This window comes from Astyanax mexicanus, chromosome 24 (assembly GCF_023375975.1).
Source record: "Astyanax mexicanus isolate ESR-SI-001 chromosome 24, AstMex3_surface, whole genome shotgun sequence".
Classification (NCBI taxonomy): domain Eukaryota; kingdom Metazoa; phylum Chordata; class Actinopteri; order Characiformes; family Acestrorhamphidae; genus Astyanax; species Astyanax mexicanus.
The window spans coordinates 31338112-31355727 of record NC_064431.1 but is presented as its reverse complement, the minus strand read 5'-3'; the positions used below and the strand labels follow the sequence as shown (position 1 = coordinate 31355727).

The following is a 17616-nucleotide window of genomic DNA, read 5'->3' as shown; positions in this document are numbered from 1 at the left end:
GCTCTGGAAAAAATTAAGAGACCACTTCAACTTCTTAATCAGTTTTTCTGATTGTGCTATTTATAGGTTTATGTTTGAGTAAAATGAACATGTTGTTTTATTCTATAAACTGCAGACAACATTTCTCCCAAATTACAAATAAAAATATTGTCATTTAGAGCATTTATTTGCAGAAAATGAGAAATAATGCAAAGAAAACAAGTTCATATTCATAAAGTTCTAAGAGAAATCAATATTTGGTGGAATAACCCTGTTTTTTAATCAAAGTTTTCATGCATCTTGGCATCATGTTCTCCTCCACCAGTCTTACACACTGCTTTTGGATAACTTTATGCTGCTTTACTCCTGGTGCAAAAATTCAAGCAGTTCAGTTTGGTGGTTTGATGGTTTGTGATCATCCATCTTCCTCTTGATTATATTCCAGAGATTTTTAATTTGGTAAAATCATGAAAAAAACATCATCATTAAGTGGTCTCTTATTTTTTTCAGAGCTGTTTATAGTGAGACTGGTTTTAAATGTAAACTGTGTTTAATAGTGTTGGTTTTTTCAGTGTGGTTCTCTTTCTGCTCTCTGCTCCAGATCCCCCCCACCGACCTCACGGCTGATACTGTTTTCCACTGAGTCACCCAGTATGAAGCCCAACAATGATCCAGAGAAGTTCCCTCAGTTCAGCCTGCTTAAAACAGAGAGAGAGAGAAAGAGATACAGTGGAATGGGGGAAGGGTGGAGAAAAATAAAAGGGGACGAGAAAAGAGGGCCAACTCCATGAGGAAGGTAGAGAAAATACAACAGACAGAACAATGAGAGAGAGAGAGAGAGAGAGAGAGAGAGAGAGAGAAAGAGAGAGAGAAAGCAACAAAGTGAGTGAAAGAGAGAAAGAGAGAGAGTTTTGCTGGAAAAGGCAGGTACAGTCACATCCTGCTGCTTTTGGAAAGATAAAGGGGGAGGAAAGGGGGTGCTGTGTGTGTGTGTGTGTGTGTGCGTGCGCAAGTTTTCCTTCTGTTGAGAGGACCACATATAAAGCAATCAAATAGGACCATCTTTATTTAGTGTAATATTTTACTTTAGGTCACTGAATTTAGGGTTAGGTGTAGGCGTGGTATATATGTGCTGTATTTATTATGTGAACAGGTCCTCACAAGAATAGCAAAACCTGTGTCTGTGCTCTAATTTCAATGGATGTGCATACATGACTACAGCTGTATATTGTATTGTGAGTGTGTGTGATTGTGAAATATTTTTGGGTAGTGTGTGTGTGTGTGTGTTCAAGTTTTCCTTCTGTTGTAAGGACCACATATTAAGCTACTAAATTAGAACATCTTTATTTAGTGAAATAATGAACTTTAGGTCACTGAGTTTAAACAAATAAATGTGCTGCTTTTTGTATGTGATCAGGTCCTCACAAGAATAGCAAAACCTGTGTCTGTGCTCTAATTCCAATGGATATGCATACATGACTAAAGCTGCATATTGTATTGTGAGTGTGTGTGTGATTGTGAAATATTTTTGGGTACTGTGTGTGTGTGTGTGTGAGTGTGTGTGTGTGTGCATTTTACAGCACTTTGTCAGTGATTAACTGTTCACCTTTTACGGCTGGGAAAGCAAAGCTGTCATTCAGCGAAAGAGAGAGAAAAAGAGAGGGAAGGGGAGGAGCGAGAGAGCTAGAGCTGGCCTACAAGGGAGGGAGGAAAAGGAGTGGCCTTGTGTAGATATCTGCCTCTCTCTCTCTTTCTCTTTCTCTCTCTCTCTCTCTCTCATTCTCTCTGACTGTCTGGGAGTGACAATAGGATAAGGAGGGCCAGTAGTAGAAAAGTAGAGAGAGAGAGAGAGAGAGAGAGAGAGAGAGAGAGAGAGAGAGAGAGAGAAAGAGGAGGAGAAACAGCAGAAAGAACGAAAGAAAAAAGAGAGGGAGAGAGAGAAAAGGATAGAGAGAGAGACGGAGGAAAAACGTATCTCAGGTATGTGCTGTATAAACTCTGTACAGAATGACTGATCCGGGCTGAGGTCCTCTCTCTGTAGTGTGTGTTCAGCTAATGACAACATTTACTCTATTACTTCTACCATATCCAGCATGTATTATCATATTTAACATAGCCAGTATGTGTTCTCTTATTTACCAGATATACTTATTGTGTAGTATTCTGTTTAACTGCCAGCCAGCATGTATTACTGCATCTAACATAGCCAGTATGAATTATCTAATTTTACACAACTTGAATCTCTATTTATAGTTTTGTTTAACTATATTTGTATACTTACAGTTTGTATAGCCAGTGTGTATTATCCTAAATGACACTTCCAATGTGTTTGATCTTATTTGACAAAGCCAGTATGTATTATCCTCTGACACAATAAGAATGTTACCCTAATTATCTGTTTTGACACATTAAGTATGAATTATCTTAATTAACACAGACAGTATGTATTACCTTATGTGACAAAGCCAGTTTGTACTATCCTAAATAACATAGCCAGTGTGTATTATCTTTTTTTTTTACACAGCTAGTATGTATTATCTTATGTGATACAGCCAGTATGTGTTATCTTAATCAACACAGGCAATATATTATATCTTAATTAACACATCCAGTGTGTATTGTCTTTTTTGACACAGCCAGTGTGCATTATCTTATTGGACGCACCCAGTATGCATTACCTTATTTACTTCAGCCAGCATGTATTACGTTATGTGACAAAGCCAGAATGTACTATTTTAAACAACTAAGCCAGTGTGTGTTATCTTAATTAACACATCCAGTGTGTATAATATTTTTGACATAGCCAGTATGTATTACCTTATTTGACACAGCCAGTGTGTATTATATTTTTTGACATAGCCAGATTGCATAAGCTTATTGGACACAGCCAATATGTATTATTTTATTTGATACAGCGAGTATGTGTTATCTTAATCAACACTGGAAGTATATTACATCTTAATTAACACAGCCAGTGTTTATTACCTTTTTTGACACAACCAGTATGTATTACCTAATTACCCTCAGACAATATGTATTATCTTATTTGACACAGTCAGTATGTATTCAATATTTTTACACTGCCAGTATGTATTATCTTATTCGACACATTCAGTATGAATTATCTTGGCCATGGCCAGTATGTATTATCTTATATGACACAGTAAGAGTGTCATCCTAATTGTCACAATATAGAAACAACACATTTAGCCCCTGCAGCAGTTTAGCCCCGCCTACTCATACTGACATTATAGGCAGTAAAGTGTTCAATCTTTTTTTTTTTACCTATATCTAAAAATGTTAACACTTCACGGTCCTAAACTGATGCACAAGAATTGTGATTATTGCTATATTTCAATCCCACATATGAAAGGCGTATCTGAAGCGTAACTGATGTCACTTCTTGATAGCTCCTGTGATTCTGGAGTGGATGAAACTGAAACTTCAAGTGAAGCGCTGTTCCCCAGCATATGAGTGTCAGTTTAGGAGCGTGGACAGTTCAGACAAACATTGGATTAGGGTCACTTTTAAGGTCAATATTGTATTGCTTCCAGTAGGAAATATAAAAAGCTACTGAACATGCCCACACAGCCAGTATGTATTATCTTATTTGACACAGCCAGCATGAATTATCTTAATTAACATGGCCAGTATATATTATCTTTAATTACACAGTAAGAGTGGTATCCTGATTGTCACAGCCAGTGTGTATTATCTTAATTAAAGTTTTAAAGACACCTTTTCCTTCTGTGTGAAAGTAACTATAAAGAGTGGTTGTTTACATATATCAGTCTTAAAGGCACAGTAACAGTTATAATGGATTAAAAGAGGGTGGAAAGTGCTGTATAGTTGAGTTATGACTGTTTCGCTTCATTAACTCAGACCAGTGTTATAAGTGGGGGTTAAATAAAGCTAATAGGTGGTTATAACACTGTTATCTACATTAGAATTAGGATTACTCAACTTTGTTTGAGATGTTTCCATGAGCAACAGAGATTGGTAGGTGTGGTTTTGTGTACTGTAGATAAAACTGAAGCCAATTAAAGCTCAGCTGACAGGACGTCACCTGTCATACCTGTGCTCTGATACACACCCAGGTGTTCCAGGTGTTGTGTTAAGAGACAAACTGATTGGACGAGTTTGTCACTGGGTCAAACTAAGCTAAAGGCTGTGTCACCTGAACACCTCATCTGGAGCAATGTACTCTTACTGGCCACTTTATTAGAAACACATACCTACCTTGTGCTTTCACTCACTGTGACCACTTTATTAGAAACACCTACATACCTTGTGCTTCCACTCACTGTGGCCACTTTATTAGAAACACCTACATACCTTGAGCTTCCACTCACTGTGGCCATTTTATTAGAAACATATACATACCTTGAGCTTCCACTCACTGTGGCCATTTTATTAGAAACATATACATACCTTGTGCTTCCACTCACTGTGGCCACTTTATTAGAAACACCTACCTACCTTGTGCTTCCACTCACTGTGGCCACTTTATTAGAAACACCTACATACCTTGAGCTTCCACTCACTGTGGCCATTTTATTAGAAACATATACATACCTTGTGCTTCCACTCACTGTGGCCACTTTATTAGAAACACCTACCTACCTTTTGCTTCCACTCACTGTGGCCACTTTATTAGAAACACCTACATACTTTGTGCTTCCACTCACTGTGGCCACTTTATTAGAAACACCTACCTACCTACCTAGCTACCTTGTGTTTCCACTCACTGTGGCCACTTTAATAGAAACGCCTACCTACCTTTTTTGCTTCCACTCACTGTGGCCACTTTATTAGAAACACATACCTTCCTACTTTGTGCCTCCACTCACTGGGGCCACTTTATTAGAAACACCTACCTATCTTTTCTGCTTCCACTCACTGTGGCCACTTTATTAGAAACGCCTACCTACCTTGTGCTTCCACTCACTGTGGACAATTTATTAGAGTTTTATAATAATGGTAAAAGTATAAATAGTAAAAATAAAATATATTTTTTGTTTATTTTCAGCACTATGGCCTCCGCTGCCCCTCAGAAGAGGATGGTCTCCTCGGTCTTCATCACTCTGGCCTCTCCCTACAGAGCCACCGTCACTCCCACCCCGCAGATCCTGACCCCCACGCCCCAAATCCAGCACCCTGCTGTTCCCCTCAGCCCCTCCGGCACGCTGAGGAGACCCTCCTCCTCGCCCAGCACGTCCCAGGACATCACCGCCACCAGCTCAACCACCCCCGCCAGCCCCCTCCGAGCCCAGGCCAGGCCCGGCCCTCTGTCTCCTGCCACAAACACTTATCCAGACCCGGCACTGACCAGAGCGGGGAACTCACACCCTGCCACTAACACTCGTCCCGACCCGGCACTGACCAGAGCGGGGAACACACACCCTGCCACTAACACTCGTCCCGACCCGGCACTGACCAGAGCGGGGAACACACACCCTGCCACTAACACTCGTCCCGACCCGGCACTGACCAGAGCGGGGAACACACACCCTGCCACTAACACTCGTCCCGACCCGGCACTGACCAGAGCGGGGAACACACACCATGCCACTAACACTCGTCCCGACCCGGCACTGACCAGAGGGGGGAACACGCGCCAGCACAAACAGGAGAACAGCCCGGACGGTAAGTTTCAAGGTTGATTACTGATAGGGTTTAAACCTAGATTTCATACCTGTAGTTTGTCAATATGTTGCCCATGATAACGATAATATCAAAATACTGTGATTTTATGTTACTCAATCTATCACAAGACAATAAGACAATTCTCTACAATACTTCACAACACCTGTGACCTAAAGATGATAAAATACTAGGATAAAAATTACTCAAACCGAACAAATTTCAAGATCTTTGAAAGTATCCTCAAGTGTCATCACTGTAAACACCATTAAAACATTTTAATGGAACTGTCACTCATCAGGAGGTACCAGCCTCAGAAAACACAAGTTAACAGCTCCCCAGATAAAACCACCTAAAAGCTTCTTCACAGAGTATTTTGCTTTGTTTAACACTTTTAAGTTACTACATGATTCCTTAATTGTTCCGAACTTTTGACTGGTACTGTATATGAACCTCCTGGTGCCACTTTAAAATAAGGCTACCTTTATAAAGGGTTTATGAATGGTTTATAAAGGAGTTTTTAATGCTTATAAATTAGGGTGCAAAAATCCATTAATAAGCAGTTAATATATAACAGCACATAAATAAAAATGACCACAGTGAGCTGATTTGCAAAATATTGAATGTATACTATCAAACCTCATATCTTTCTAGATACGGATCTTACTTTGTGTTTTCTATCAATCAGCATTAAAACTGTCATATTACTATATTTGTAATTATGTTTAACTATTTACTATAAATTAAATGACTTGAAAGTTGAATTAAATGAAGTAAACAACAGATCACTGTAGCCTCTTTACTCTTCAATGGATGTGTTATAACTGCTTATCAAAGGTTTGTAAGCCATTTACAACTTAACCAATAACAGTTAATATTCTAATTTATAAACCATTTATAAACCATTTATAAACCCTTTATAAGGGTATAAAGTATATAAAGAATATAAGTTTATATTCTGAACAAACAGCGTTAAATGATTCTTTCAGCATTTATTTTTACTTTATTATGAATGTTTTGCTGGTTTAGGCTGTGTTATTGGTGCTGTACTGGATTAGGTGTGTGTTTGTATTTCTCTCAGAGATTTTCCTGCCTCCTCCTCCTCCTCCACCCTCGTCTGTAGACTCGGAGGTGTGTGATGACCCGGCTGTACCCCTGCCCCCACCACTCTCCGGACCCTCCCCCACCCGCCCTCCGGCTGACCCCAGACACGGACCACTGGACTCCACCGGCGAGGTGAGACGCAGCACTGAGTTTATATCACCAACGAGAATTATAACATCTGTACCTGCATACACAGTGATATTCTAAGGACATCCAGAAAACCTGACAGGTTAAATTTTCTGTAAAGGCTTCACAAAAAAAGAATGCAAAAGTTTATTGGTGTCAGTGGGTCACAGGCTTGATGCAGTTATAGCAAGCAAAATTATTGGCGAGTAAATATTAAGTGCCCTATTGTATAGTCTGTGCAAGGCGTGTTAAGCATTGTGCCCGCGCCGTTAAATAGCGTTGGAGTTCATGAATAAATCTACACGGATGGGTGTGGTGGTCTGGAATTGAGGTGTGTTCAGGTAAATTTCTGGCGTGTTCCTATCTTGGCAGCAGGAAATACAGGTGCACCACTGACTGATGAAAACCCTGACAACAGTCAGCCGCCCAATCATTGCACGCACAAATAAATACGCGGCAGCACAAACCCGACATTTAACTCAACAATAAACAGAATAAAGAATAAAATAACACTACTGTTCCCTTAAATGAGCTGCTGGTGTATCTTCACAGCATGAACGAGCAGCTCAGTATCTGTCTCTGTTGAGACGCACAAAAGAGCTCATCTGCATCTTAAAGAATATGATGAGCACCGATTGTGACACTGGTGGGTTTATTTCACGTTACACCCAAAACACATCTATGATTCATTAAGAAAATTAGTATATGCCTTTCGCGCATAGTTTTGAGCAAGTCGATTTTACCAAAGACAACCCAATACGCCCTAAATCCAGCTGATGTGCAAATTGACCGGTGCACTATAAATCGCTAAAATAGGGTCATAAGTCTTATTCACTTTAATTTTTCCCACTTTCAACATTTGCTCCCAAGAAAAAAGAAAAATATGTGGGTCCTGACAGAAAGTGATATCTTTTGAACTGTGCATCAGGGTATATACCTGAAAATAAAAACTGAAATGTTGATCTTTTGTTGCATGTTCATCTTTTAATGTAAAAGCTAACTGTTTTTATTCTACAGCAAAAAATAACGGGATTGATCTCACTGTTTCAGTGCTTTTGGAGGGGACTGTATGTATGTGTGTGTGAAGACTGTGTGTTGGGTGAAGCAGTAGAGGCTGGTATCTCTGGTGCTGAGTGAGCAGGCTCTGGGTGGGATTGAGGAAGAGGATTAGTGCAGGCAGTGAGCGGCTCTCAGTCCGTAATAAAATAATAAAGCAGAGAGTTTTACAGAGTTCTGCTGGGACAGGGTTTAAACCTGCGCGTTCAGGCATGCTGGAGACTGCAGCGCAGCTTTTCATATCTGATCCATCCTGGACGTGTTTGCTTAACGCCAGCTCATCTAATCAGCGGCCAAGCTTCATCTGTTAACCCCTGCATCACCAGAGTCTAATAACCTAGACTCATAGATAGATCCCTGTTAAATAGTTTAGTTTTGGACTCATTTGGATGCATTCTGTTGCTCTGTTAAAAAAGAGAGCAGCATAATCAGTCCATCAATTAAGCAACCTTTGTTTTCACTCAGAGGTACATTAAAGAACTCTGGTGTAAAAAGGACTTTTATTGTAGTAAAACATGATAAAAAGTTCTTATCTTTGATGAATAGCACACCTCCGTTCTCCCACAGCATTCTGAGATCCAGAAATTTTAACAGTTTGTCCAAAAACCCTTCAGACTGGGAGATACGGGGCATAATTTACCCTGATAAATCACTTTTTACACCGTTATCCAGCTCAAAGTAGCTCCACACCTCCTTGGTAGAATCCGGAGAGCCCTGACATTTAAAACGAGGCATTAATAACTTAAAAAGTGCAGAAGAATCTTATTAAAAACCACAGTTTACATCCCATAAAGCTAGCTTTAGCTCCGAGCGCCGCCATCACTGTACTGAAAATAACATATAGACATATATATATATATATATTTACAGACTCTATGTATATAACCTATATATATATATATGTCTGTGATTTTCAATGTTTTACTACACAAAATGTCCAAAAGTGCTCCTTTAAAGAGCCACTAAACCCCAAACCATATTTTTTCCATTAATACCTAAAGTTCCTTCTTTTAAACTAATAAAACATACCAGTTGTGACGGATGTGTACGTTGATAGCTAGTTGCCCCTCACTGACTATGTGCTCCGATCAGAGAACAGCTGCGACTTCAGGTGATATTGAGAGCTTTATTGATTTCCAGGTATTAAAGTGGCTTCTTCAATGAAGTGTTGCATACATATTCAATGATACAGAATTTGTGTGCATTACAGAGTGAGTATGTTTGGTTGTGTGTGTGTGTGTGTGTGAGTTTGTGTGTTTGTGTGGTCTATTGTCATCAACGCACACATACACACAAAAAGGGGGTACTATTTCAACAAGATGCTGGAGCAAACGGCAAGTGTCTGCCAGCCAAGCACACTGAAACTGAAGTCATGCATGCACGCAAGTGTGTGGTACGTCGCTGACGTCACAGCGCTGACTCCAGCAGGGAGTTTTCCACACCAGTCCTGCTTACAACTATTATAAACATTTCCTAACCTTTTAAAAAAAACTTTTACTGCTGGAATTCCTGCCACTGCAGCTCCCCCTCACAGTATGCAGATCAGTCAAAAATCAATAACACCGCCCCCCTGCTGACGCCCAACCAGCTGTGTCTCACTGCTATCAGAGGGACACTGCTGTTGCTGCAGCTCAGCCAATCAGCTCTCCCTCCTGCCAAACCCCTAAAAACCCATACATCACCCAGTGCCCTTAGCAAACTACCCCTACCGTGTTTTTAGCCTTTTTCAAATTTGAGGTATTGCTGCGTTTTAACACAATTAATCTGGAAAGTTTATCACATTAAGTTGATGTAATTTTTTTTTTATGTAGATCAATCGAGTCACAGAGTTTGCTGACAATTTGTACTTGAAATTCACCAATTTTACAGAGTCTAATGATTTATTAGCGTTTTTTAAATGTTTAGTGTTTTTAGATTTTTTTACGCAATATTTAATTGGTGTTGTTTTCTGCATTTCTTTTTATTTATACTAATATATGCGTTAAATCCTCTGATGAGTAGGCATACAATCTTGCACATACATACACACACAAAAACTAAATAAAAATATATATAGAAATTTAGAACAAAAAGTAAGATCAGTCTGGAAAACTAAAATGAAGATTTTAAAATAAAACAATAAGATTTACAGTACCAGTCATAAGTTTGGGCACATCTCTCCTTATTCAATGTGTTTTCTTTTTTTTATGTTTTTTTTTTTACATTATATTGAAGACTGTATTAAAGCTATACAGGAACATGTGCAGAATTACTCTGTAAACAGTAAAACGTTACTGTTACACATGCAGAATAATGTTCTCTACTTTAGATACTTTAGTATAGACACATTTATCTCAGGTCTCTGGGTCTGCTTAGACTTGTTGGTGAACATTGCAGATTTATCAGTGTTTACAGTCTGGATCACGCTCCTCTGATTTATTTTAAAGTGAGATATAATCAGCTTTCTATCAGAAGGTTCTTTATTATATTATGAATGGAAGATTTCATTATGTGGGCCTTTCTCCTCCTCCTCCTCCCCCTACTCATCTGTTTCCTGACAGTGAAATATTATAGCCACTAAACTCTGTTCTGTTTCTGATTCAGACGAATGAGTTATGATGAAATAAGTAGATTAATTGAGTTAATTAAATGTTTTAATGGATTGTGGATCTCTGTGCAGATCTCTGTGTCTGGAAGGCCTGTGGAGACACTGACCCCTGCTGGATACATCCAGACTGAACCTCCTGGAGGACTGGGCTATGAAGAAGAGATCAAACCAGGTTACAGCACACAAACACACACACACACACAAACACACACACACCTGGTCACTTCATGAATCTTATTTGTGTGAATCACAGGGCATCTCACAATACGTTATCTAGATAGAGTGAATCTGACTGTGGTTGGATGAGAAGTATAAACTGAAAAAGGATATAATACTCCTTAATAATCAAATACAAGGAATTACGGATTTATTGGTGTCAGTTTCACAGAATTTAACACAATATTGTTCACTGCAGGTTTAATAACCCTATTCATTTGATTATAGCGCAACCATGTGTAGTGATGAAGCCGTAACTTTAGTAAGTCTCTAATTAGAGGGCAAGTCTTACAGAGTTTAGAGCGCCTATGTTTCGATAAAAATATCCATATGTGCCACCACATATTGATAAAGTATATCAAACGAAAACTATATGATATATCGTGATGGTGATCATTTGTCACTTACTTACCCTTTAAACAAATAAAAATTTGATTACTTAAACAGCACAGAGCTGCTGGCACATTTTCTTTTTAAGTTGTTAAATGTGGAATATGGAGCTAGTGTTAATTTTCTTCAATAAATCTCTCAAATATTTTCCCTTCCCCTTTCCCAAAAATACAAAGAAGTACCAGCATTTAAAATTATATTGTTGTAATTAATAGAATTATTTTTTAAGCAATTGACACCTTTATTAAGAATGTAATTGTATTTTGCCAACCGAATATTGAATAGTTTATAATAAGTTTTACTGATCTATTGATTTAGAAAATCCGATCAAAACGTACCTTATTATCTGATTTTATTGATTAATTGCCAGCATGTGTTGTGTGTGTGTGTGTGTTTCAGATGTGTGTGGGTTCTGCCGTAAGCCTGTAGCTTTCTCAGAGCCTGCCATCGAGGCCCTGAACAGGACGTACCACAGCAGCTGTTTCCAGTGCAGGCAGTGCCACGCTCCCCTCGCTGGGAAAATGTACTACAACAAGTCCGGCATCCCACTGTGTGAAGACTGCTATCAGGTAGGAGATACTGAGAGACAATTATCATCATGAACTTTCTACTTCTTACATTTTAAAAATAGCCTTGTTACTCCTATTTGATTTACTTGAGTAAAAGTGTAAAAGTAAAAAGTTGATACTTCAACGTCTACAGAAGTATTTTAAACCCTTGTATCTGTACTTTTACCTACAGGGTAATGAATGTCAATACGTTTAACACCTTTGTTAGTTTAGGTGAAAATATGGACCTTCTATTATCAGGTGATCATAATTTATGGAGGTAAATACTAATAATAGTCTCATAGTCAAATCAAATCAAATCAAATCAAATTTATTTGTATAGCGCTTTTTACAACTGGTGTTGGCACAAAGCAGCTTTACAGAAACATGATTACAGGACAAAGAATCAGGCAAAACATTAAACATAGAATATACATGATACAGAACCCCCAGTGAGCGCGGAGGCAAGGAAAAACTCCCTCAGAGCTGCAGGAGGAGGAAGAAACCTTGGGAGGACCAAGACTCACATTAAATCATAGTCTCATTATAAAAATAAAAGTATGAAAGTACACTTATTGACAAAATATATAACAATAAAGCTTTGTCAGTGTGAATGTAATGATATATTAGAGTGGATACAATATTAGAAAAAAATATTATTAATGCATTATTGGGAAAAATTGTGCTGCAATTGAAAGGAGGCTCTAGCCTGAATACGAGAGTAGATTGAGATGGTTGGGTATGGAGCTGTACAGGTTCTATATGGATCCTGCAGCACATTTACCCACAGATGTTGCTGCAGCTGGGCCTGTAGATCCTGTAGCTCTACACTTGTAGGTTATTGAAGCTGCAGCGTTCCAGCTGCTCTTATATGAACGCTCAATTCATGATAAATTAATTCATTTAAAGTTTCCGATTTGGGAAAAAGCATTGTAAAAGCAAGTCTAGGGCAGTGTGGGGAAGCAATTTTACGGCCTCTTGTGACAGAACCCAGTGTACTAAACAGACCACATGTGTGATCATTTACATGTGTTCCTAAGACATAACTGAGTCCCAAGTTGCCTGGGACAACCAGATTTGTTTCTAAATTTATTTAAAATTTGTGTCTCATTTTTTCCCTAATTTACACGGCCAATTACCCAGCCCATTCATTAGGACTCCCCCTATCACTAGTGATGCCCCAACACCAGGAGGGTGAAGACTAGCACATGCCTCCTCCGATACATGTGAAATCAGACTCCACCTCTTTTTGAACTGCTGCTGATGCAGCATTACCAAGTAATGCTCAGAGGAAAACGCAGAGACTTGGTTCTGATACATCAGCTCACAGACGCAGCCTTGTGATGATCCACATCACCCTAGGAGTGAATAGGGGAAAGAGCACCATCTACTGTACCCACCCATACAGAGCAAGGCCAACTGTGCTCTCTTAGGGCTCCGGCAGCTGATGGCAAAGGGACAACCAGATTTATCGTGAATCAAGCATTTATATGGGAGCATAAATACCACTGGACACCTTGCAAAGTCCATACCTCTACTAATTAGAGATGTTTTTGTGACAGGAGTGTGGTCTACACAGTATTAAGCAGGTGTTTTAATGTTATGGCTTATGTTCATGATGTTTTAAAACTGTTACTTCAGTTTAGGGCTTTTTGTGTCAAAACAATACCTCTTCAGTGGGATCATACTCTTTATTATTATTATTATTATTATTCTTAGCACTCCATTAAAGCAGGTCTCTATTAAAACGTCTAGAGTCTAACACACGGCTGCCAAAAGCGTCCTTATACAGTCTTACGCAAACGTCTATAAAGAGCTGTTACTACCACCATAAAAACACAGCGTATCAGCAGAACAGCAGTTTTTCAGCAGGAGGGAATGCTGGTGTTTAGAGAGGCTGAGCTGCAGGGCGTAAGAGCTGCATGTGAGAACGTTTGGGAGAGTTTTCTTCCAGTTATGGTCATTATCGTCCTCCGTATCGTCATTCCTGCTGCTCTTTTCCCACAGGCCAGTCTGGAGCCCTGCTGGGCCTGTGGTGAGGTCATAATGGATCATGTGATCCGAGCACTGGAGAGAGCCTATCACCCGCCCTGCTTCGTCTGCACCACCTGCAGGCAGCCAATCGGAGAGCAGAGATTCGCCCAGGGGGAGGTGGGAGAGGTGTACTGCCTGCAGGACTATTACAGGTACGGGACAGTTACCACTGTATACAATGTGATAAATCATAAAACATCGTCCACTAAAATCTGTAGATTCCAGTGGTTCAATTTATGATTCATTTTGATATCAATTACAAATTACAATTCAATTACAGTTACAGGTTTTGTAGAAAAATAATGTTGTAATTGTAAAAGCAACACTCAAACTACCATTATTAAAATATTTTAGTGTAGCAAACAAGAAGAATTAACCCAAATCTGTTACATTAATATGTGTGTATATAAAGGAAACACTGTAAAAGGCTTTAAATTTATTCTAAAATAAACTTGTATTACTTTTTTCCCTGAATTGAACTGAATTTAAGGTAGAATGGAAAAAAGGTTTGCATTTAAGGAATTATGTAGTAACTTAAAAGTGTTAAACAAAGCAAAATACTCTCTTATCTGGGGAGCTGTTAACTTTTTAAGCGGTCTCTGATGCTGGTAACTCTGATGAACTTATCCTGTACAACAAAGGAAACTCTTATCTTCCTTACCTGGGGCGGCCCTGATGAGTGCCAGTTTCACCATCAGAACTTTATTGATGGTCTTTACATCTGCACTTGCAAATTTGAAGTTCGCTGCTTTAGTGTGAATTTAGTGTGAGTAATCTAATGATTGTTTCCTGTTGGGTTTAGGAAGTACGCTCCTCAGTGCAGCATCTGTGGGGAGCTGATAATCCCTCGGGAGGACGGAACGGACAGCTACACCGTGGAGTGTCTCGGACGCTCCTTCCATGAAGACTGCTACCGATGTGAGGTCAGCACGTATACCCTGCACACTATATTCACTATATACTGTTTTCTTTCACTATATGCTACATTCTACTGTAAGTGGTATAGGCTATATTTGAATATTATACACTATAAAATCTTGCTATACCCTACATTTTAATTTAATATTCTATATTCTTACACTTATACTGTTCGAACACTATACATTATTTTCTAAGGCTGTGCACTGTATTCTAACAATATACACTATACTGTGTTCTAACACTATACACTATATTCTATAACTGTACACTGTATTCTAGCACTACACTACTTTCTATTACTATACACTGTATTCTATACACTATACACTGTATTCTAACACTATACAATATAGTGTAACACTATACACTATATTTCATAATTCTACACTATATTGTTACACTATACACTATATTATATAACTATACAATATATTGTAATATTATACACTATACACTGTACACTATATTCTATACACTAAACACTGTATTCTAACTGTACATTATTTTCTAAGACTATACACTGTACTCTAACAATATACACTATACTAAATTGTAACACTATACACTATATTATATAACTATACACTATATTGTAACACTGTACGCTATATTATATAACTATACAATATATTGTAACACTGTATGCTATATTATATACTTACACACTATATTCTAAGACTGCACTGTATTGTAACATCATACACTATACTGTATTCTAAGAATTTACGCTGTATTCTAACGTTATACACCATATTGTAACACTATACACTGTATTCTAACACTGTACACTGTATTTTAAGACTATACATAGTAATCTAACACAACATTATATTTTAAGACACTGTATACACTGTATACACTGTATTCTAACAATATAGACTATACTATATTGTAACACTATACACTATATTATATAACTATACACTATATTCTATCACTACAGTATTTTCTAAGACTGTGCACTGTATTCTATAACTTTACACTTTAATGTAACATTATTCACTGTATTCTATTACTATACACTAGTGTATAGTGTATCATTATACACTGGACTCTATATTATACAGTATTGGATCATTATTGTATCATTATAGACCATATACTCTTACACTTTATACTATATTGTAACACTATATACAATTTCAAAACTGTATTCTTACAGTCTATATTCTATTCTAATACTATACTATTTATAATATTTATGTGCAATTTTTTTTAGATTCCCCTGAGAGCCCACATAGAGCCTAAGTGTATAAAGCTGTTTTAATATCAGTCTTGAAAGGCAGGAATCAGACATGAATGTTTTTCTTATATTTATTTATATGTTTTCCAGGTGTGTGGGGTGCTTCTCTCTCCAGAGCCGAATGAACAAGGCTGCCACCCGCTGGACGGGCAGATCCTGTGTAAACCCTGCCACCTGTCTCTGATCCAGACGGCCCAGCTCTGAACCCAACTCTGAACTCCGGCACCACAGCTCCACCAATCACCAACAGATCTTACAGCGGCCCGGCTGGGAAAGAAGGGTTCTCCAGCTCCTTCTGATGGACTCAAACTCTTGGTTCTGATTGGCTGCTTTAACCATTACTGGGATAAAGATTGTATAATCAAACAATGCAAAACTGGGGAAAAAACAACAGTAAAAAATATTTTATTTTTACCTTATTTTTATATCCACATTTTTTGGTAAAAGCTCTTAGTTTTAATTTCACCACATTTATCAACGATGTACCGACACATATATGAAACATATCTGATATTGTACTCTTATATTTTGCACTGCTCTTGAAATACATGCACCAAAATTCAGTACACCAAAGATGTTTATTCATTATTGAACCAAATATGTTTGTTGTTATATGTTTTTTTTTGTTTATGTGATTAAAATGTAATAAAAACATATCATATAACTGTTCATTGGATTAGTAAATGTAAATCATAATAAATAATAATAAAAATAAATCAATATGAACTCCATGGTGTTTGGTTATTTACAGTATATTTAATTATATATACTGATGTTTTTTTTTTTTTACAATTGCTAACAAGCATTTACCAATACTTAGATTTAGACTTAGATTTAGATTTATTTTAAGGCCATTTGCAGCATTTCTATTGGTCCATGCATCATGCACCAGCGGCATTATTCTAATACAAATAATAACCACAGTATTTAAGTGATGCAAATCAACCACCAATACATTTAGGTCCACTTTTTTTATATAATTTTGGGGTTTAATAAGTGAATAATAATCAATTTTATGGTCAAGTATTGCAGGTTCCCTTAACAGCAGCTATGACCAATCTAAACATGTGGGTTCTGCCCAAGCTGTGTAAAATGTAGGTGTTAATATTTTTATTTAGAGATCAGTGTCCTTAATAAAATGCCTATTATTAATCATAAAATGTGACATCAATTGTTGCACTCCAATACAACAAACACCAATAAGTCTGTCCCATTTAAACGCTTCTAAACCTGCTGCTCTTCAGGATTCATGCACTAAAGCTGCATATGTTGCTGACGTCTCTTGAATAAGAACTGAGGGCACCGTTTGGGTCGAGGGTTGAAGCTGTCAGAAATGAAGAGAAGGAGGGCTGGACAGTAGAGCAGGAAGGCCAAAAGTCAGAGGACAACCTATCAGATTTCTAGGGGTGTTTCTCAACAGCAAGAATGTAAAGAATGGACTCATGTTCTTGGGAAGAACGTCCTTGACAAGTTACCATGCGATAAATAATCACAAGGACACGAGCACAGGCAGTCTATTGAGATGTTGTGTACTGGCTGGTTTATTAGCTATTTTAAGCTGAATTATTGTAGCTTATAACAATAAAATCAGCATTTCTGTTAAGTCACTGTTATCCAAAGCTTAACAGCTAATCTAATGCTACCACAGAAGGGTATACACAACACAAAAGTGTTTACAGCAAATTAAATAAGATTTGGACCGTACTGTCAATTAAACACACACTTTTTTAAAGCAAAACCAGGAGCAGAGTTTTTTTTTTTTTTAAACT

General features: G+C 37.9%; 1 protein-coding gene across 2 annotated transcripts; it reads left to right on the top strand.

The window, feature by feature from the left end:
* Positions 1-1705: 1705 nt before the first annotated feature.
* fblim1 (filamin binding LIM protein 1) lies at positions 1706-16578 on the top strand. 2 transcript variants are annotated; one of them, XM_022682531.2, is made up of 8 exons: positions 1706-1959; positions 5009-5625; positions 6746-6858; positions 10568-10667; positions 11501-11670; positions 13657-13835; positions 14486-14606; positions 15938-16578. In XM_022682531.2, the coding sequence occupies exons 2-8, from the start codon at positions 5013-5015 to the stop codon at positions 16049-16051; spliced, it is 1410 nt and encodes a 469-aa protein (XP_022538252.2). In that variant the 5' UTR covers positions 1706-1959; positions 5009-5012; the 3' UTR covers positions 16052-16578. The 2 variants fall into 2 exon arrangements, with proteins under 2 accessions (XP_022538252.2, XP_007256801.3); XM_007256739.3 differs by having other exon boundaries at positions 1707-1959; positions 6704-6858.
* The last annotated feature ends 1038 nt before the right edge of the window (positions 16579-17616 follow it).